This window comes from Chionomys nivalis, chromosome 4 (genome assembly GCF_950005125.1).
Source record: "Chionomys nivalis chromosome 4, mChiNiv1.1, whole genome shotgun sequence".
Lineage (NCBI taxonomy): Eukaryota > Metazoa > Chordata > Mammalia > Rodentia > Cricetidae > Chionomys > Chionomys nivalis.
This window is the reverse complement of record NC_080089.1, coordinates 73,052,984-73,075,418: the sequence shown is the minus strand read 5'-3', so window position 1 is coordinate 73,075,418 and position 22,435 is coordinate 73,052,984. Positions and strand designations below refer to the sequence as shown.

Below are 22,435 nucleotides of genomic sequence, written 5' to 3'. Positions count from 1 at the left end.
TCAACAAGACAAAGCATATCAAGTTATGATAAGGCTAAGGACGTCCCCATGTATTAACACTGAGCAAGGTGACCCATTATAAGGAATAGAGTCCCCAAAAAGCCAGGAAAGGGTCAAGGTCAGCCCCTGTTCCCATTGTTAGGAATCCTACAAGAGGACTAAGCTACACGACTGTCACGATACACAGAGGGCTTAGGTCAGTCCCATGCAGCTCCCTCGTTGTCAGTTCAGTCCCTGTGAGCCCCTGTGAGCCCAGGTTAGTTGAGTCCATGAATTTTCTTGTGGTATCATTGACCTCTCTGGCACCTACTATATTATTGGTTTGAGTTTTGGTTTATCTGTAAGTGAGAATAAAAATATAAAGCTTAGAAGGTTTGAGTAAGAATAGATGATTAATATGAAATAGCACACTATCTGGTATGTCATAGGTGTTTAATGGAGCCTTAATTCCAATCCCCTTAGTAAAGGTAATATCAGGATGTTGTTCCCAAAGCTATGCAGAGTGTTAGGAAGTGTTTTGTTTGCAAATGATTTGGCTTTCTATTAAGTAACAATGGTATTAACCTGATAAATTCAAATGAATTTTCTTCTGATGCTCAGTCAGATTCTAAGATAAATTTTGGAATTTCTTTGTTAGAATCCAGGCTTTACTACTAGACAGTTATAGGGTCTGGAAAAGTTAATTTTCTTGATGATAATATGTGGATAATTCCTCCAAAGTCTTAATGAAAATTGAAGAAAGTAAATCCAAACATCACCTGCTATGCCTGCTACTGAGTTTTTAACTAGCTGTCATTTTTTTTTTTTTTACAATTTCAGGTTACTGAGCTTTCAAATGCTTAATTACAATTAGAAGAGAAACTTCATAGATGACAGATAGAATGATGCTAGATGTGTGCTTGTTTATTCCAGTTATAATCACACATGCTTTAGAACCAAGCCCAGACTCAGCAGGAAACCCGCAGGGATAGGCAGGGAAGTGTGTGGTGACAGACCGTCCACTCAGGGACCAAGAGAGCTGAGACCTCAGGACTCACAGGGGCTCCACGGAAGAAGCATTCTTCTTGACAGCAACATCAATAAGATTTGAAGGCCGGGGCATACACAGGTTTTCATAACCTTTTCCATTGGAAAGACAGAGAGGTTGATGATTTTGGAAATCTGATGGAATTTCCATTTTGAATAAGCTACAACCAGAAAGCAAACTGCAGAGGACACATTATAAGACAACCACTTGGCCCACACAGTACGAGCAAAGTCTGACAGTAACTGGAGTATCCACAGCATCTCTCAGTGAGGAGAAAATCACTATTGGCTTGAAATTCTGATTCACAGGAAGCAAGGTGTGGGGAAATGTAAGATATGCTGGATGGCTCACAGCCTCCAGCCCTCCAGTTCCAGGGTAAGATATGCTGGATGGCTCACAGCCTCCAGCCCTCCAGTTCCAGGGACTCCCATGCCCCCTTTTGGCCTCTAATGACACCGACACTCACTCTCATGTATCCACACACAGACACACATATACACAAAAGAAAACTTTTTGAAGCTTTAGGAAACAATGTGCTTAAACTACCAATCTTCAAATCTCACTTCTAACCTTCATATATTAATTTTTAAATAGTTATTTATTTATTATTTATACACGTGTGTGTGTGTGTGTGTGTGTGTGTGTTGCCTGCTCGTATGTGGTCAACATGGGTACATGCATTGCTTGCAGAGGCTGGGAAATGATGTTAGAATCCTTGGAATTGGAATCACAGATGCACGTTAGCCCACATGTGGGCACTGGGTATCAAACCTTAGTCCTCTGAAAAAGCAGAGGGTGCTCTTAACCACTTTGCCATTTCTATGGGCCCCCCACATATTCATTTTTAATCATTATTTTATATTGATTTGAGAGGGGCTGTGGTTCCATGCTCCACAGCATGAGTGTGGACGTCAAAACAATCAGTTCTTTACCTCTTCCTCATGTATCTGGGGCTTGAACTCAGCTCAGCAGGTTTGACAGTTGTCACCTGTACCCACTCATCAGCCTGTATATCAGTTTTTATTCTTCAACATCTGCCTCCATTCAAGCATCCCACTGTTCTATATTTTACATTTTTATTGGACTGGTTCTTGTTAATTTATGTTTTCTGTGGATGTGCACATAACTACATAGGTATAGCAAGCCCAACGGAGTTCTTCCAGTGAGCGTCCTTACTTGTGGGTATTTTATTTTCCTAGTATTATTGATTGCCTTGTTCCTTCCCTTGCTTAATTTCCATGCCTCTGATAATTATTTCCTACATGCACCATTAGACTTATCAGAACACTTTCATTATTTTCCAAGCACATAGACCTTTAAGGTATCACTGCAGAGTACTTGGAGTCCACACAGTGCACATGTTACCCAGAGGTCATTGCTCTGGACACCTGCTGTCCCTGTGTCATTTCTCATCCTGTCACTAACTGGAAACTGTTCAGCCCTTTGCTGTCCCTGTATTGGTCCCTGGGTTCTGTCTGTTGCTGCTTCCTTTTGAAGGTTAGTAACTTTCTGAACAAATCTTTGTGAGACTCGCTTTTTAATGTCTTCTTTTTCCCCTAGAGAGCATCTTTTCTTTTTTTAAATGTGTGTGGTTATATTTACATGTTTCTGTTGACATATGCATGTACACTGGCAGTGTGTGTGCACATATGTGTGAATACAGAGGCTAGAAGCCAATGTCAAGGCCCAACCGTATTTTTTGAGATTTGGCATGTCACTGAAACTGGAGCTCACTAATTTGGCAACACTGGTCTACCTACTGAACTCCAGGGATCCTCTTGTCTCCACTCTCCCAGCTTAGATGTTTAGGAATGTGCTGTCATGCTTAGCTTTTATGTGGTGCTGGGGATCCAAACCCAAGTCTTCATGCTCACGTGACATGCAATTTACCACTTAGCCACCATCCCAGCCCTTTTCCTTGGAGACTATTTATAGTTTTTTATGTCCATCTCTGATAACTTTTAGAAATTAAGTTAAAATTATCTTTATTGATTTTATTGAGGTGAATACCTATTTAAATAACATATATGTCAGATAGCAACAATAATTATTTTTGAAATGTAATGTTGTTTTCTCTATACATTGCTCTTTCCCGGATTATACAAGCTTGAGACTGGTCTTTGAGAATTAACCTCCAACTTCTTATTTATCATTTTCCAACTTTTTATTTATTTATTGTTTGACTTTGACTTGGAAGTGATTTTCTGACATCTGGATTTCAATACTTTGTGGCTTTATATCAGCTACTAGATTTTAATATCCTGAAGTTATTTCTCACTTAAGATTCATTTTGTAACATCTCACTCATGTTTCTGAGGTGATAAAGTTTTGAATGCATAATGAGTTACAGTTAAAGTTCATTTTCTTTTAACGTCCTGTTGTCTTTTGACAGAACCTTCTGTGGTTTAGTTATGGTCGGTCATTGGACACCTTGGCTCTAGGTCCCCATAGTCTTTCAGTCCTTGTCTCTTGGCTCATATATAACCCTGGGGCACGGGAAAATTACTACTATGTATTTGAGGAGGTTAATAACTGGTAGATTGGCAATTAAGAAACAAGTCAAAATTGATGTGTGTGTGTGTTAATGTTTTCTCAGGCTATCTTGTCTCCAAGCCTTTTTTCTGTGTCTAGAAAAAAATACCCATTCTCCTTCCTGATTCCACAGAACCACACCAGCCCTGCAGTTCTGGAAGCAGGTGTCCATAGAGACTAGTAAGTCAGCAAGTCACATACACAGGATTTAACTTTACTGCCCTTTCCCCTTATTCTGTCTTTTCTCTATGGTTTTGGGTTCATATCTGGGGTTCTGTGCCACCTAAACCTCCCCTACTAGGAACCAAGTTGTTCAAATGCCCAAGACTTTTTAAACCACCACTGAAGTCAATATTCCTGGCCGTGATAGAGGTAACAGGTAGAGACTGTGACTGTGAGTGTTCAAGCAGGGAGTTTTTGACAAGCCCACTTAAAGAAGCAAATGGAATAATTGTAAGAAATATGATAAAAGAACCAACTCATCATTTTATGGCTTTTTCCTGAAGTGGGTGGGAACCACTGACACATTCGGCAAAGGGAATAGAGAAAGAGGAGGAGAGATCAGATTGCTCTATTTCAGATGGCTAGGGCTCACCTGCTGGGTAGTTGCCTTCTTAGAATTTGGAGGGTGGTGATCACCACGCCCTGTGTGTCAGAACCATCCTTAGGGCTGGTACTGGAGTGGGTCTCAGTAATCCTGTTTGTCAGTACAACAGTTTTCTAGCTGCTTTGACTCATTTCTCAGAGGTAAGAATCGCAGTCACTCCTACTGGCAGTGCCTGCCTTTCTGTAAAAATAGGAAAGACTCACTAGAACTCCGTGACTCCTGTGTATGGATGCAGGGACGCTCCAGAGGTTGGCATTTGGACTATCAGAGCACATAAATTTATCTCCTATAAAAAAAATAGATCATTACTAATTCTCAAGTCATCTTGAGAATAAATATCAAAGCAAGAACTCAAGATGCCCTAGTGACCGCTTACCTCTTCCAGACCTTGAAAGAGTATCTTCAGCTGGCTGTTCAGAAGTGACTCAGACATGAGGCTGCCTAGAACGCCTTACACTGCATGAACTCGTTATCCGTGTTTCCTGTGTCGTTCTTACCATTGTCCTCACCAGATCACTTTCCATGCCCATCCCTTCCTTCACTCCATACTCCTCGACGTCATTTCATGGATCCTGGATCACTAGGGTTGAAACCGACCCAAACAGCAAATCAACCAGCAGGCTAAGAGGGCAGATGGGCTGTGGTAATAGTTGAACCACATGGGAGTGCCAGCAATTCACTGTGGTCAGGGAAAACAGCAAGAGTGTTTTGTTTCTTTGCTTTAAGACTAAAGTGCTGCAGAATAATCCTTCTGTACACTGTGTGAATATGTGTCACTATGATTGGTTTATTAAACAAGCCGGCTGACCAGTAGCTGGACAGAGAAAAGTTAAGTAGGAAAGCCAAACTGAGAATGATGGGCCGAGGAAGGGCGGAGTCAGAGGAACCAGACCCAAGGGGAGCAGGAAATGAATGGGCCATGCTAAAAAAGGTCCCACCACGTGGCAGAGCATAAATAAGAAATATGGGTTAACTTAATATGTAAGAGCTAGTTAGTAGGGCCTGAGCTGTTGTCTGATCATTTGTAAAAACTAGTGGCCGCAAGACAGGAAACCTCTGTCTGCACTAAAGACTCCTTTAAAACCTGCTGGCTAGTGTGGAAATCGCTTATCTTTGTGTCTGCCTGCTTTACATAACTAGGGTTGTTTAAATGTGGGACTAAACTCAAGAAATATAAATTTTATAGATTAGTTTCTTCCACAGTTAATATGCAGTAAGCATTATTTGGCCATCCTGGAGTTAAATATGTTCATAGAAAGGCGATATTATAAAAATGACAAATGCTTTTATTAACAAACCTCAATTTAATTGTTATTAAAAGAAAATTACAACTAATGTTCTTTGTAAGGGTTTTTAATTATGTGTATGTGTATGTGGCTGTGTTTCTGTATGCCACACAGGTGTAGTATCTGCAGAGTCCAGGAAGAGATTGTCAGATTCCCTGGAGCTGGAGTTGTACCAAGCTGTAAACTGCCTACCACAGGTGCTGGGATCTGAATTCAGGTCCTCTGCGAGAGCAGCATGGGCTCTCATCCATTGAGCCAGTCCCTTAGCCCTGTCAGTAGTGTTCTTTGTTTTTAGTCTTAATACATATTACAGTTGTGCCTATCCTTTAAATAAGAACACACCAATAAATAACTCAGCAGAATACACCTGAAAATAAAGACCTTAAGAGACGGGGAAAGGCTGTAACAAGAGCTTCAGTTCAGAGGCTAAATGAGTCCCTGTCCTGTGTAAGGGCCTATGCTTTACCCCTGGTAATTTGAAGAGAAACAAAAGTAAATTTTGTAAAGTCTTTGACAACCAAGGGTTATGTTTTTAGTTTGAATGTCTTCTCTTACACATCCATGTACACTGCTCTAAGCCAGTGCCTTAACTGGGTTTTGCACACACTTGAATTATCATCCTGTGTTGCTAATAGACACAAATAGATATGAAGCACGAATTAGAATGTAGTGTGTAAAAGAAAGATGGCAGGTGACTGCTCATCCTTCAAGGAACCAGAGTCTGCAGGAAACACAGAAAATGATGCAGGCTTTCAAATTTATGATGCAACTTTAGAAGCCAGTTGAGAGCAGGGACTCGATTGGTTTCGTTGCTGCAGTTTCCCCTCAGAATGAGGACTCAGCTATTAGTTCAAGGGGAATTAGTGTGATCGATGGCAGTGCAGGTGGATTGAGTCAGCTGGAGCTTTGATCTGAGTTAGCATTCCCCGCCATTACCTAGGGGTGGTTTTGCTATCTACTTAAGGAAAACAAGAATGAATGAGATCGTCCCTCCAAGTCCATTTATTTTCATCCTAGAATTTTATAAAAAGAAACACCCTTTGGCATGAGAATTCCTGCTGAAAGGTTAGAGCTGGATTGTGAGAGGATTGAGACCGTAATCATTTTTTTTTTCTAAATCTTCCTGAAACTAGTCTTAGCTGAGGCAAACGGTAATGATACTTGTGACTTGGAAGCCATGGTATAAAAAATACCGAAACAAAATTTTGGAGGGGAAAAAAGTTCTATGACCTTGAGTCCAAGGTGTATAAATTGGGAAGAAAAGAAAACAGAAAAAATTCTAAGCGGATAACAAAATGTAAGGATTAACTGACTTTTATTTTGTGTGAGAGAAATGTCTGTCTTCTTTGTGGCTCTCTATAGCAAGTATTTGGAGATAATGGCTTGGTACAGTATTCTCTCTGAAATAACATGTATTTTACTAAATACTACTTCAGAAAACCACCACAATATAGCAAAACAATAATCGCCTTACAAATTCATGGTGTTGTAGTAGGTTTGAATTTCAAGCCTCAGATCCCAGAAAGACCCTTTAACTTTTTAAAAACTGTAGCAAGTAGATTTCTCTGTAGGGCCAGATAAGAATAAGTGAACTGCCCTGTTCTGTCGTGTGAAATATTTACTCCACCCTTATGGTATCATTTGAAAGACAGAGGAGGGGGATTAAAAAGCCAGGTGAATTCCTCTCTGCTGGTGGATTTAGCAATGACAAAGAGGAACTGCTGTTGAGAAGACTACAGACTCAAACTGCTGTTCAGACAGAATTGTTCCTCTGCGCACTCAAAGACAAAGCATTCTCTGTGGCTGTTCCATGGGAGGGTGGTTTGCATACCCTCAGAAGAGAGAGCTGCTTCTCTTCCCTTTTTCTGAGACAAGGTCTCACTATATAGCACTGGTAGATTAGAACTCAGTATGTAGACAAGACTGACCTCAAACTCAAAGAGATGCCCACACCTCTGCCTCCTGGGAGATAGGTGATGGGATTCAAGGTGTGTGTCACCACACCCATCAGCCTGGTGGTTTCTGATAGAGACTGAATGGAGCCAAAGTCTGGAATCTGGACACAAGCGTCTATGCCTTTCATCTACTATGGGGGGCTGTATTCCATCCCTAGCAACATGGAAGTTCTGTCTGCCATCACGGTCTTCATCCTTGGCACTTCCTGCAGAGACAGATGTTTCTTCCTTAGAATTACAGGTGGTTTTATCTGTAGCTTCCTAGTCTTGAACTCATGCTTCATAAAACTAAAAGTAAACCATACTGTACAACTGTCCTATAAAATCATAGCTTTTTATAAACCACACACTCACATACAAAACACTGAGACACACATATATTTGTATTGCTGCTTGTGTGTGTGTGTGTATCCACAGATATGTGGGCTTATGTATATGGGCATGTGTGTGCATGGATGTAGGGTTAGAAATTGACATTGGGTATCTTCATCAATTGTTCTCTATCTTATTTTTTGAAATGGAGTCTCTTAGTTAACCTGACACTCACCAGTTTATCTAGACTGCCTGCCCAGAGTGCCAGGGATCCTCCTGTCTTTGTCTCTCTAACATGGGGGCAGTGGGGATATAGGCTCAGGTCTTACTGTTTGGGGAGCTAACACTTTACCAGCTGAGTCATCTTCCTTGACCCCAAACTGTATTTTTTAATTTAAATAAGCTTTTTATTCAGAAAAAATGTGCCCTTCATAAACTACATGTAAAGTGCTTCTTAACAAGAGGAGAAATCACTAAGCATAAGGTTGGACTGTGAGTTATGGGATAGGGTTTAATGTACGCAGATCTCTCACCCCCTACAATAGACTTTCAAAACCTTTTCCCTGCCACACTTAGCCAAAAAAGAAGAAGAGGGATTAAAATGCCACCCAGGACTGTCACCTTGCTGCTAAGCCTGATGACCAGAGTCCTATCCCCAGAACCATCATGTTGAAAGAGGAAAACAGACTCCTACAAGCCGTCCCCTGATCTGTATACATGTGCTATGGCAAGTATATGCCAGCCTCCTTTCCAATTAAATGGATACATTTTTTAAAATTTTAGAAAACAAAATATCATCTCAGGTATGGTTACAAGTATATCTATAGACAATATCTTGCCTTGCCTAAGGAATACTTTGGAAGATAGACTTTTCAAAGACGCTGTTACCAGAAGGAACCAAGAGAAATACTGTGGTAAAATTCCTGGGGTGAAATGGGATATGAGTATAAAATTGAGCTCTTTCTCGAGTGCATACACTTGTGAGTGAGATTTCCATCTGTGTCTAGAAGACTTCTCATGAAAATATTATAGGTGAAAAAAAAAAGCTTTTCCTGGTAGTTGCTTTCAAATTGATTAAAAAGAGGTTTTTAGCACCATAAGAAAAATGTATCTTATGCTCTGTGGATGTTATTGCTCTAGCTGTGGCGCCTTTTGTGACAATTAATGGTTATTAGTTTTTCAGATCATCAAGCCAGAACAAACAGTAGGAATAAAAGTTGCCTGATTTCTCTTTCTCACAAGCTATGAGTTCCAATAAAATCCTTCCCTTAGTACCCCCACTACTTGAACAGAAGCACACTCCCAACCCCATCAAAGATCAGCAAGCTGACCAAAGCAGGAAAGATATGGAGCTCAGTCCTTCCTCCTCCATGTGCAGACAGCTAAATGATGGTTTTCCAAAGATTCATGCACATGATCTGTTTCTCCAATGAGCACTTCCTGGAATATTGCAGCTCTGGTTAAACAGCCCGACTGCCATCCTTGCCCATTCGTGGGGAATTTTATTCTTCTAACCAACACAGTGTACAATGCTAACATTTTTGAAAGAACAAATTCCACCTTCTCCTTCCTGTGATTTGACACCACAATTGTCCCGCTGATAAATTGGACTTATTCTTTCATTTCTGTGTTGATATTGGGAGGCGCATCATCCTGTTCTTATAGTTGAAAGTGATAGATGACAGAAATTATCAGCCCCCACAGATCTTCTATTACATCTTCCCACAGTTCTGGGAATTCCATAAACATTAAATGAGTTAAGTGTAGAAAACCCATGAGACCTGTCTATTCAAATAGCTAACTTCGTTTTATTACCTAAACACAATTGTTGCAGTCTCCTTTTTAAGAGAGACATTATTTTTGTCAACAAAGTCATATTTAAGCCGGGCGGTGGTGGCGCACGCCTTTAATTCCAGCACTCGGGAGGCAGAGACAGGCGGATCTCTGTGAGTTCGAGGCCAGCCTGGTCTACAAGAGCTAGTTCCAGGACAGGCTCCAAAAGCTACGGAGAAACCCTGTCTCGAAAAATCAAAAAATAAAAAATAAAAATAAAAAATTAAAACAAACAAAGTCATATTTAGAAACCCAGAAAGATGTGGTGTAAGCAGTACCCTAACAGAAAGCTCTGACTTACCCTCTGATGCCTCCTCAGCACAGCCTGGGCAGTCCAATTTCTCAGAGACCAACTTTCTGAAATTACATGATTCTAGTAAATGTTGCCAAACATTTTCATGTTATTTGGCTCAATGCTTTTCCATAACTCATGGATCATTGATGAGAGAGGTCTCTGTCATCACAGGATGGGGAGTTTTGGCTAATAGGAAATTTTGAGGGAGAGTATTCTTTGGGGGAATAAAGAAGTATTCATTGTGAATGGTGAATATGAAAGTGATGCTGTTCTTCCTTATAACTGAAAACAAGAATGCCAGCTGTTTAGCTGGGCGATGGTGGCACATGCCTTTAATCCCAGCACTTGGGAGGCAGAGGCAGGTGGATCTCTGTGAGTTCAAGACCAGCCTGGTCTACAAGAGCTAGTTCCAGGACAGGCTCCAAAAACCACAGAGAAACCCTGTCTCGAAAAACCAAAAAAAAAAAAAAAAAAAAAAAAAAAAGAATGCCAGCTGTTCAGAAGGAGCATTTAAAAACCATCTTTGAAGGGCTAGAGATAGCTCAGAGGTTAAGAGCACACACTACTTTTGCAGAGGACCTAGGTGTGTTTCAAGCACTCAGACCAGGTAGCTCATAACCACCAATTATTTTAGCTCCAAGGATCCAACATCCTCTTCTGAGTACTGCAAGCACAACATTCACATGCACACACCACACTGACTCTACCTTTATTTTTTTTTTAATCTTTAATGTACAGACATAGTAATAGCCCTTTTGCTTCAGATTTTGTGGCCAGGGTGTCATGATTAAGAGAACTGCCATCAGCATGTCATTATCTTACACTGAAGTCACTTAGGTAGAAATCTATTCCTTTAAATGTAGGGCCACAGGAGTAGAGTAGAACCTACAAAAAGAAAAATTTACCTTCAAGCTCGTCTTTCCATATGAAGGACAAAGACTTGGTGAGCCACAAATTTCTTCTTCTGGAGACTACATCTTTCTGCTTAGGACTAGCCCTGGCTATAAATTGAACAGGTGGGCAATGACATACCCAAATTTGTCTTTCTCTTCTCCCATGTGTCCACATTAAAATGAAAATCTCTTGAGATTCTTGACTTGAAAGAAGATCACCTTGAACTCAGCAGTGGGTGGAATCATGGTAGGAAGGAACTGTTACAAATACATGCAGAAAACTGGGATTACACACATGGAGACTCCAAGTGTTGGGTCAGTAAGCAATCACAGATTTCTTTATTGTGTTGTTATGTCTCAGACTCTGTGCTTACTGTCATGTGGGATTCTGCTCCGTATGCTATCAATACCATTGATTAATAAAATAACTGTCTTGAGCCTGTGATGGGGCAGAGTAGAGCTAGGCGGGGAAAACTAAACTGAATGCTGGAAGAAAGAAGGCAGAGTCAGAGAGAAACCGTGTAGCCCCACCACAGACAGACACTGGAACTTACCAGTAAGCCACAGCCATGCAGCAATACACAGATTACTATAAATGGCTTAAATTTAGATATAAGAGCTAGCCAATAAGAAGCTAGAGCTAATGGGCCAAGCAATGGTTTAATTAATATAGTTTCTGTGTGGTTATTTCAGTTCTGGGTGGCCGGGACGAGCAAGCAGCCTCTTACAATATTACTGCACGGATAAGAAAGGAAGGTGGTAGGTTTATATGTTCCTTACATAAAATAATATGGACAATTCATTCTGTTAGTGCTATTAAAAGAACTTTATATTTTTGCTGGGAGACATCTTCTGCTTATTTGAGTAGGTTTTTTGTTCTAGGTGTACTATATTGGTAGTATGTTTTTGTGAGTAGATTTTCTTCATTTGTTTTTCCTAATCAAATGATTGAGAATTTAATTACAGAGTGAGAAGATAGCTCAATAGGAAAAACATTTGCCATCCACACGGGTGGACCTCATTTTGGATCCCCAGCAACCACAGAGAAGCTCAGAGTGATGACGCATGACTATAATCTTAACAGAGGCAGGATGATTGGTAGAGTTCAATGGTTAGCCAGTCTAGCCAAATCGACAAGTTTCAGATTCAATGAGAAACCCTGCCTTAAAAAGATAAGGTAGATTGGGACTGTAGAAATGGCTTGGTGGTTAAGAGAACTGGCCGTCCTTCAGAGGACCCAGGTTCAGTTCCCAACACCCACATGACAGCTCTTAACTGAAACTCTGGTTCCAGAAGATCCATTGCCTTCTTCTGGCCACTGTGGGCAATGCATGCATATGGTACACTTGTAAAACACTCACGGACATAAAATAAAAAATAAAAAATGATCAAACCCAAGGTAGAGAGTGAATGCAGATACCCTTTGTCAACCTGTAGCTTCCACATGTATCCCTTTCCTCATATGCATACACCATATGTGTGTGCATACACACACATGCACACACACACCATAGAGAGACAGTCAATATATTACACATTTTAATTTAATGATAAAAACAAATAAAATAGTTCCAGTCCAGCTGGCCTTGGTGAGCTCCCAATAGATCAGTCCCTCTGTCTCAGTGGGTGGGTGCACCCCTCGCGGTCCTGACTTCCTTGCTCATGTTCTCCCTCCTTCTGCTCCTCATTGGGAGCTCACCAAGGCCAGCTGGACTGGAACTGAAGAAGCATGGGATAAAACCGGACTCTCTGAACACGGTGGACAATGAGGGCTGATGAGAAGCCAAGGACAATGGCACTGGGTTTTGATCCTACTTCAAATTCTGGCTTTGTGGGAGCCTAGCCAGTTTGGATGCTCACCTTCCTAGACCTAGATGGAGGGGGGAGGACTTTGGACTTTCCACAGTGCAGGGAACCCTGACTGCTCTTCGGACTGGTGAGGGAGGGGGAAAGGAGTGGGGGGAGGGGAGAGGAGTGGGAGGAAGGGGAGGGAAATGGGAGGCTGGGAGGAGGCAGAAATTTTTTTCAATAAAAAATAATAAAAAATAAAATATAGGCAGAATATTGAACTTTTTATGTTAATTTTTACAAAATTCTTGTATTATTGTACAGTATTATTGTCCATTTTAATAGCTTAGCAGCTATTTTGGACTTCTCACATAGCCAATATTATTTAGCAATTACTTAACATATTTCACAACTAGTCTCTAAACAAAACTATGTGATTTTCCACATTATTACCGATTACTTTTTCTCATTACTTTAGTAAGAGCTTTAGAGCATACTCAATTTCTATATTTTAGAAATGATAACAGTAATAGTTGTGTTGTTTGTGATATAAAGTGTACTAATTTATTCATGATAGACTGTGAAATAATCTTTTTGTACACTGTGAAGATGTGTTTTTGCCAAAGCGCCTTCTGATTGGTTTAATAAAGAGCTAAATAGCCCATATATGGCTAGGACAGAGTTATAGGCAGAATTTCTGGGCACGGAGAGGTCTCTGGGAGGAAGAGAGGCTAGCAAGGTGCAGAATAAGTCAGACACACAAAATGGTGTAGAAGTAAAAATAAATCACATGTTAGAATATAGATTAATAAAAATATGAGTTAATTTAAGTTATAGGAACCAGTTGGGAACAAGCCTAAGCTGAAGGTTGAGCTTTCATAACAATAAGACGTCCTCGTGTCGTTATTTGGGAACTGGTGGGACAGAGAAAGACTCGTTACAGTAGAATTCTATCTACATTTTTATCACATTAAAGAAAAAGTTTTTAAAAATTAGTTTGTTACTATGGCTTTGATTTGCTTTTGGTTTTCTATTTGTATAGAGAAATTACCAATAGAAACTTACTTTCATCTTTTTAAAAAGTCTGTTTTTATTACCTGTATTTCTGGAGTACTTCCAGAAAAAACATCATTTGTACAAGTGCCTTGAAGTGTTTCTCTCATGATGTCTTCCAGTGGCTTCAAATTTTGGTTCTTACTTAGGTTTCTTATGAGTCCTGAACTTTATGCAGAAGGAGAGGGTAAGGAGGCAAGTTCAGTGTTACTGACTCTGGGAATCTGTATTTCCCAGCAACATTTCTTGAAGAGGCTGTCAGTCCACCTGTGATGTATGTTCTTGGCAACTTGTTTGGGAGTCAGTCAGCTGCAGAAGGGCGGTTTTCTTTCTGTTCCCTCTGGTGTGTTGTGTTGTGTTGACCTGTGCTATTTCCTGCCAGTGTCATGTTCTGGTCCCAATGCTTTGAAACCGAATACTTTGAGGCTTTTAGCTTTGATATTCTTTGTCAAAATTGGCTTGGCTATTCCAATTCCTCTGTGTCTTTTCTTTGTTTTAGTTATTTGAAGATCATGACTGATATTTTAGTATAAATTACAACGATGTTTTGAATCTTCAGATCATATATAGACACTTCAAATAAATTCTTCTGGTCCCTGAACATGGGAGGTCTTTCCACATCTTGACGTATTCTTCTATCTTGTTGATGAGTGTTTTGTAGGTTTTGTTGGTTGTATTTGTTATTTAATGCATTATGTTTTTGTAACTATTGTCAGTGGGATGATTTTCATGGTTTCTCAACAAATTTCAATTTATTATATGTATATACAGAAAAATCAGTGCATTGTGTATGCTGATTTTGTACTCTGTTTTATTCATGAATTTCTGTGGGATAATGCTCTTGTACAATGTAAAGATTTGTTATTCGTATTGGTTTAATAAAATGCTGGTTGGCCAGTAGTCAGGTAGGAAGTAGAGGTGAAGCAACCATATTAGAAGAATTCATGGAAGAGGAAAGGCAGAGATGCAGTCATAATCTAGAAGCAGAGGAAGCAAGATGAGAATGCCTTACTGAGAAAATGTACCAAGCCACATGGCTAAACATAGATAAGAATTATAGATTAATTTAAGTTGTAAGAGATAGTTAGTAATAAGCCTAAAAATATATCAAATAGTTTATAATTAGTATAAACCCCTGTGTGTTTATTTGAGACTGAATGGCTGTGGGACCAGGTGGAACAGAGACTTATATCTACATAAATTGATTTAATCATTCATTTTTTGTATACTTCTCTAAGATTGCAGTCATCTTAAATCCCCCTTGTCTCTACTCATCCTGCAGAACCCCATGTATGGGTTGTGATTAAAGGATGTCCTTGTTCCATGTAGTATCCTTGGGTTGTAGTTAATTTGATTCAGGACTCAAGGGTTTTCATTCCTTTCTCTTCCAATGGTAAAGGCATGGTACTCTACTGCAGATTCCCTTAAAGGGAGTCTGGAGCTTTTCTCATGTCGATTTTAGAAGTCTTTCCTTCTCTTCTGCCTCTGACAATTTGAATGTAAGATTCCGTGGTGATGTCTTCCTAGTCAAGCATCTATTGGTCTTATTGACCTCTGTACATGTATACCTGTACTTCTCCAAGAACAATGAAATGACTGCTTTTCTTTAATTACATTAAGTAGTTTTATATTCCCTCAACTTTGTTTTTCCTCTTTTTAGGGAGTCAAAAAATAGATATTTGTTCATTTGATCACGTCTCAAACTTCTTAGATATTCTATATTTTATGTCTTTATTCAGCTTTTTATTTTGTCTACTGCTGATACTAAAAAGGACTCTTCAAATTTGAATATTCCCTCTTCTCTTTATTCAGTTTGATTTTGGTGCTTTCAAATACCTACATACGTATGCACATGCATGCATACATACATACATATATACATACATATATAAACACACTGTACATTTGACTTACTGAGCACCTTGTTTCTAAGTTTCTGTGTGGTTCCCTCTCAAAAATCTCTCTTGACTAATCGCTTGTTCATATTGCATTAATCATTAAATGATTGTCTGATTTCATTAAATCTCATTGACATTTTTATAATTATTTTAAATATTACATATTTTATCCATATAGATGTTTGTAGCCTGGTGTTAGAGAGATATTATGTTCCTCTGATGTAACATAGCTTTTTGCTTTCTTCATATTTATTTTGCTCTTATGGTATAATTTGTGCTTTCATTTTGTTAGTTTTGTTTATATTTTCAAAAATACAACTCTTAATTTTACATATTTTTCTGTCTTCTTCCTAGTCTGATTCATTTTTTCCTGCTCTATCACTTAGTTTTAATACTTTTTCTGATAACTATGAGATTAGTTTTATTTTCTACTTCTTTAAAATGTAAAATTAGTCCATTGTGGGGCTTTTTTTTCTTAACATGGCCATTTTAAATGGTTCTTCTATGGTTTTCTCTGCCTTCTGTGTGTATTGATGTATAGCATCTACCTTTTTAGCCTTGAGGTGTTTTAAAATTTCCTGTATGATTTATTCATTGACCCACCAGTTGCTCAGGAACATGTTATTTAATTTCCATATATTTGTAAATTCTCTAGAGCTCTTCCTGTCACTGATTTCTGACTTCATGAATTGGATCATGAAACTTCAATCAAAACTTCAATCTTTAAATTTGTTAATATTTGTTTGTTGAAACATTCTATGTTCACTCAAGGAGAACATGCACTCATTTCTATTGGGCAGATATTATGTCACTTTACAGTTTGCAGCAGTATCATCACCAGATTAGCACAACAAAGAAAGTACAAAAAGAACAGAAAATATATTCTATTGTTAGAATATTGATTGTTAGTATGGTGATGTTTCTTCAGAGTCTCTCTGTGTTTAACTTTTCCTTTAATATAGTTGTTACCTTGTCAGAATGATTTACTGTTATTTTATATGCCACAAACATTCCCTACAATTTATATACTATCTAAATGCAGTGATATTAGTGGTTATATTTTTCATCTATGTCACAGAGCACAATTTTCAACCCATACCTTGATACTAAATCATGTGTACTTTCTCTATCATTTGTTGCAAGTAACAGTTCTTTACTTGATCTCTATACAAGTTATGTTTTAATATTTGAAAACATATGACGTACCGAGATTTATCATCCCATTGCACTACAAATGAAAATTGTCTAAAATATCTGGCATTGATTGTCTCCAAGCTCTGCAGACAGGCAACCTGAGGTCAAGATCCTGATAGGGACCTGTATCCTCTACAGATGCTAACAGAGGACCCTCTGCCTCTCGGAGGTTCTAATAGTTACTTGAGATGTGTCCCACAATGCTACCTTTGGTTTTCTGAGGTCTGTGTATGTCTGTGTCACCACATTCTTTTTTTGTTTTTTGATAAGAAAAAGTTTAAGTCTCATCTCCATCTGAATAAATCATACCTCCTATGACCCCGTTTTCACAGGTAGCTACATCCCACCATCTTTGTGCTCAGAACTTCATAGAAGCCTCTGGGCAGACTAGCTCATCCACAACAAAGATTTCCTCAGCATCAATATTCCAAACTATAATACCCTGTCCAAGCATCACAAACAAGTTGACAAAAAGTTAATCACAATTTTTTTATAAGTTTTACTCTCATCAATTATGTATGCTACTCTCTGACTGATGATATTCTCAATATCCTTGGAAATTAATTTGTGATATTAAAATTAATCTCTATTCTATTTCATGTTAATTTGTAATCATCATTAGGCATAGTTTTAATAAACTGGATAATTTTCACACTTAATTACCATTGTGGCATTTTAATTTGTGAATTGTCTTTATCTCAGTTTTTAATATCTAATTTTTCTTTGTATCTAATTTTCTTCCTTTAATTGTTTTATATTTAATTCTGTAATGGACATGAACTTTGTGAAATATGTATAAAGATAAAATAAATATTCCAGATACATAATGTATTGCTGAACACTATTCACCTACTCATGATTTTTCTTGTGACAAAAACTTCTTTCATAAAGAAAAGTCCCTTCTTAGTCATTACTTCTTCCATATCAGATTATGTTGGTTTATTGGTGTCTCCTTTATCTTCTCGCCTATTATTTTTCCATCATCATACCATTTCAGGTTTGATACATACATTTTTAATATTTCATAGATCACCTGAATTTTCCTTTTAAAAAGTCAAAGATTGTTGTAAAATAGCATGGGCCCCTTGTTCTGTCCCACATGGCTAGCTTAACCTGAAATAATTACATGGAAACTGTATTCATTTAAACACTGCCTGGCCCCTTATCTCTAGCCCCTTATTGGCTAACTCTCACATATTAGTTTAACCCATCTCTGTTAATGTGTATTGCCACTTGACTGTGGCTTACTGGCATGAGTCTAACCAGTATCCATCTTGGAGAGAAGAGCTATGGCGTCTACCACACTGCCTTCTTCCTCCCAGCATTTTGTTCTGTCTACTCCACCCACCTAAGGGCTGGCCTATCAAAAGGCCAAGGCAGCTTCTTTATTTAACCAAAGAAAGTAACACATAGACAGAAGACCCTCCTACCCAAAAAGATGGGGACTAGAGAGATGACCCAGCAAATAAAAGCTTTTGTTGTTCCTACCTAGGGGTCCTGATGTGGTTGCTAGAACCCATGTCAGAAGGCTCTCACATACTTGCAATTGTACCCTGGGTGAACGAAAAGTTTCCAGAGTATAGAATTGACTTCAGACAGGTTTGCAAGAACAGCAAGCTGTCATCTGGATGAGGAGAGAGTGTCGAGGTTTGAGGAAGGAGGAAACAAAGGTTTCAAAGACAATGCATGCAGTGGGACTTGTGTCCTGAATGTCTGAAGATTAATTGTAGGAGACAAAAGAGTCAGAAAAATGCAGTAACTTAGGAAGAAACTTTCACAGGTAGACTGGATATTACTGGTGGGTTGTGAAATGTGGGGGAACTGGTTACATATGCACTTTAGAAAGGTTTTGTGGCAAGGGGATGTAATAGAAAGGTAGAAAAGGCTTCGAAAAGAACAAAAGGGGCCGGGCGGTGGTGGCGCATGCCTTTAATCCCAGCACTTGGGAGGCAGAGGCAGGCGGATCTCTGTGAGTTCGAGGCCAACCTGGTCTACAAGAGCTAGTTCCAGGACAGGCTCCAAAGCAACACAGAAACCCTGTTTCAAAAAACCAAAAAAAAAAAAAAAAAAAAAAAGAACAAAAGGGGTCCATTGATAATAAATATGTGTTGAATGAGTGAATGAATGAATGAGTGAATGAATAAATGAATGCACAGTGAGTGTACAAGATTACCAGCAGTGTAGTAGCATTGACCTTGGAGGGTGACTCTTTCAGTTGCATAGTTGACGTGGGAAACATATATCAATAGGAAACATCTAGTATCAATTATTCACTCAAAATATCAACTATTTAAATCTGATCTTTTAATTTGTTTTTCAAAGCCAACTCTTGGTATTATGTAGATAATAACTTTTTAAATGACTAGAGCGTTGATTTCTTTGTTCTTTTATTAATGATTGCAGTTTCCCAATGATTTTGTTTTACTTTGTTTAGGTAGCTATAAAATTATAAATCCTGAAAAACACAAAAAATTTTGTACCTCAACTTCTAATACTTGCATTATTTATTTACATATTTGGATATCTATTGGTCAGGACATCTAGAGATAAGCTAAACTGATAGTAAGAACTTCTATTTTGTGCTTGATGATGGAGGTGGGCTAATGTATAAATAAATGATTTCAGTAACATTAAACTTAAGCAAGACACAGTTCAGTCCTATTTTAAAGTGATCTCTAAGAATTATTAGGAAATTTGGGCAGACAACCTTTAGTTCTCCCTAAAGTCCTGGGCAGATTGTGTGACTCACAGACGTATGATCCATTCATGTGTCACATGACATTAGTCATTCCATGCTTTGGAGTCATCTGTGGGATGGAAATCATTTGGATAGGATATTATTCTTTTTAAATAATACTTAAATTTATTTGCTACATTTACACAGATTCTAAAAATATTTATGGCACAAATAAGTTTCATATTTTATTACTTATTAAAATATTTAATTTTATCTTATATTTATAGACAATCCTGAGACACTATAAAATCTATGTAAAATATTTAGTTATAGCCATCAATCCATACCATACTTAATGAGTCAAAAGATGAACAAATTTCAGACTGTCATCAGGAATGACGGTTGTTAAGCAGCGTGACTTTGGGGACATTGTCTTACTGAGGTTCGTCTGTATTTAAAAGTAGGGGTTGGACTGAGTGAACGACAATGTAACTCCAGCTCTAGTCCCTACCAGTCTGTGTAGAGACACCCTTTCAGCTTTATTCTACAAGCAAAAGTGCATAAATCTAAGAGCAATATTCCTTGTAAGGCCCAGATGACCATATCCTATGGTCTTGGAAGCAACTCAATAAACACCCCTGAGAGCTCACAGGACTTGGTGCCATGATCAGCTGAACTGGAATATATTAGGCCCTGATTTGTCCTCAGTTGCACTTAAAAGCTGTAGATGCACCAGTCTGGTTGCTTTGTGTGGTTCACCTAGAACTCTTGAGTCTCCAAAGCACTGTGTGGAGGGCCAGAGGCCCTGGATCTAAGCTTCTATTGGCCACATACTGCTTTTGTAATCCACAGTCATTTCATCTTTGCAGACACCAGTCTAGATATGTGTAAGAGAGAGTCTTCTTATTTAACTCAAGTTTCATGATGTCCGATAGCTCGGATGAATACTCTGATAAAATTAATCCCTGTAGTCATTATTCCTTAATACAACTGCTAGAATATAGCTTGAATTTTGCCAAGTATTTAGCCTCTCAGCAGTATTGTGAACAAGAGGCATGTGTGACCTCATTCAGATTTGGGTTCAGACTCTAGAGAGCTGGGTAGCTAGTCCAACACATGTAGTAAGTGGCAGAATCTCAGTTGAACCCCAGGCCCTCTGATTCCTCAGCTGTCTTCTTTGTAGAACACATTTCCTTTCATTAAATCTAGAATTCACACTGTTGCTTCTTAAGTATTCTCATAATTATAGCAATTTACATTATGAGATTCAGTGGTCCCTCATTCCCTTGGGTTCAGCCTCGGAATGGGTCCTTTAGAGTTTTTAATAGTTTCAATGACTCAGTTCATGTGTATGTTCAATAGTTTCTGGAAAACTCCATCTAACATGTATCCCTTCTTCTCCCGATTCTCTTCCAGACAGCAGCTCTGTGGATGAAAAGGTTTTAATCACACTTTTTTTCTTCTCTCCTGACGGATCTTGTCTTTTGTACCTGTTCGTTTGTGACCTGTTGGCCTTGTTTTGGTTTCTCTGCTGGGTTGTGGAAAATGCATGTCCCCCTGGCTTTCCATTCTTTGTCCTTTAACTGTCCCCCAGTGTGTCGCATTTATGAAGGGGTTACACCTTGCCAGCTGCGCTATTTAGCTTATACTCGCCAACCCAGGGGTCTGCTACGGTCAAACATGGCATCTGTTCTCAGGTCTGGCTAAGTCCTGACCTTCCTGGCTGATTCATGGTCTCCCCCGCAACCTGTCAAGTGTTAAGGGCAAAGAGTACTTGGAACATGATGCATTTCCAGTGCTTTTGTTTAAATGCAGTTAATCTCAAAACTGCCCCCTACAAAACACAGCTTTGACTTGGAGCTGACCCTGCTTAGCATTCGTCATCATAGGTGCTCCCCATCATCATAGGTGCTCCCCGTGTAGTGAAGTCAGCCTGTGTCCCCCAGTCTGCCACTTGTACCTGTACTATGCTAAACACCTGTTTGTTTTGTTTTTCTTGTGATTCGTTTAAGGCTCGCATAGTAAGTGGCAATGATTTGGATGCTTCCAAATTCTCCGCACTCCAGGTGTTTGGTGGGTAAGTACATCTGAATCTCTCTAATTCATTCCACACACTAATAGCCCTTGGCTGTCTTCCCAATGTAGAGTTTTGGAGGCAAGGTGTTTGCATGATGATGGTGGTGGTATGGCCAGCCTTGTGGATTGTTTTATATATATATATATATATATATATATATATATATATATATATAAACAGTAATAGCTTTGCCTATAACCATCTGTTCCTTTTTAATGAAGTTTTTTTAATTAATAATATACCTGACTATATATGTATGTAATTTCATGTGGACATATGCAAGAAGGAGAAGATTGATATTACCACACCACCGTAGATCCTAACATCATCATTTCATTCATAAACTCAGCCATGCCATCATACACTGCTGGCATCTGACCAGCTTTTTATTCTGCTTCTTTGCATGTTGCCTATGCATGAATATTTTTGCATATAAATAGCCCAATGGATATAACCATTGTTTTTCATACAACAAAGGATTGCATGAATGAGCTAGCAAGTGCTTAACACGTAATCATAAACTTAACAAATATCCAAATAAGGATTGTCCTCTTTGAAGCCCCAAATTTCATCTGGGCATCTCTCTACACGTGTTCCCTGCACTTCCCCTGTGCATGAGCCTTCATATCTCTTCCTGTAATGTCAGTACTTTGCCATTGTCGTAATCCCAGATTTTAATGTAAGTCACGTCATTCTACCTGTGAGTAAGTAAGTACCAAGTAAATGTTGCCTTGTCCTGAACTGTTAGAATTGCTTCATTTATGACTGGTTCAACCCTCACAGTGGCCTAGGGGATAAGTACTATTCTGACATTCACTTTACAAGTGAGGACATCGATGTATTAAGTACCTGAGGTTTCCCTTAATGGAGAAAATGGCAAAGTCAATATTTAAACCCAAATAATTGAATTTGAAAGTTCATGTGCTCAATCACTGTTCCAGGTCACCTTGCAGCTTGTATTTTTCTTTTTTTCATTTAGCTGTGTGCCTTGCAAAACATTATAGTTCA

At 38.8% G+C, this 22,435-nt stretch overlaps 1 protein-coding gene across 1 annotated transcript in view; it reads left to right on the top strand.

Annotated features, from left to right (window-relative positions):
• Positions 1-22,435, top strand: part of Unc13c (unc-13 homolog C) — a 427,544-nt gene that overhangs the window by 71,977 nt on the left and 333,132 nt on the right. The window contains exons 2-3 of the mRNA XM_057767059.1: positions 20,767-20,789; positions 21,363-21,427. Of these exons, the coding sequence (XP_057623042.1) occupies positions 20,767-20,789; positions 21,363-21,427 (88 nt within the window). The remainder of the gene's footprint in view (positions 1-20,766; positions 20,790-21,362; positions 21,428-22,435) is intronic.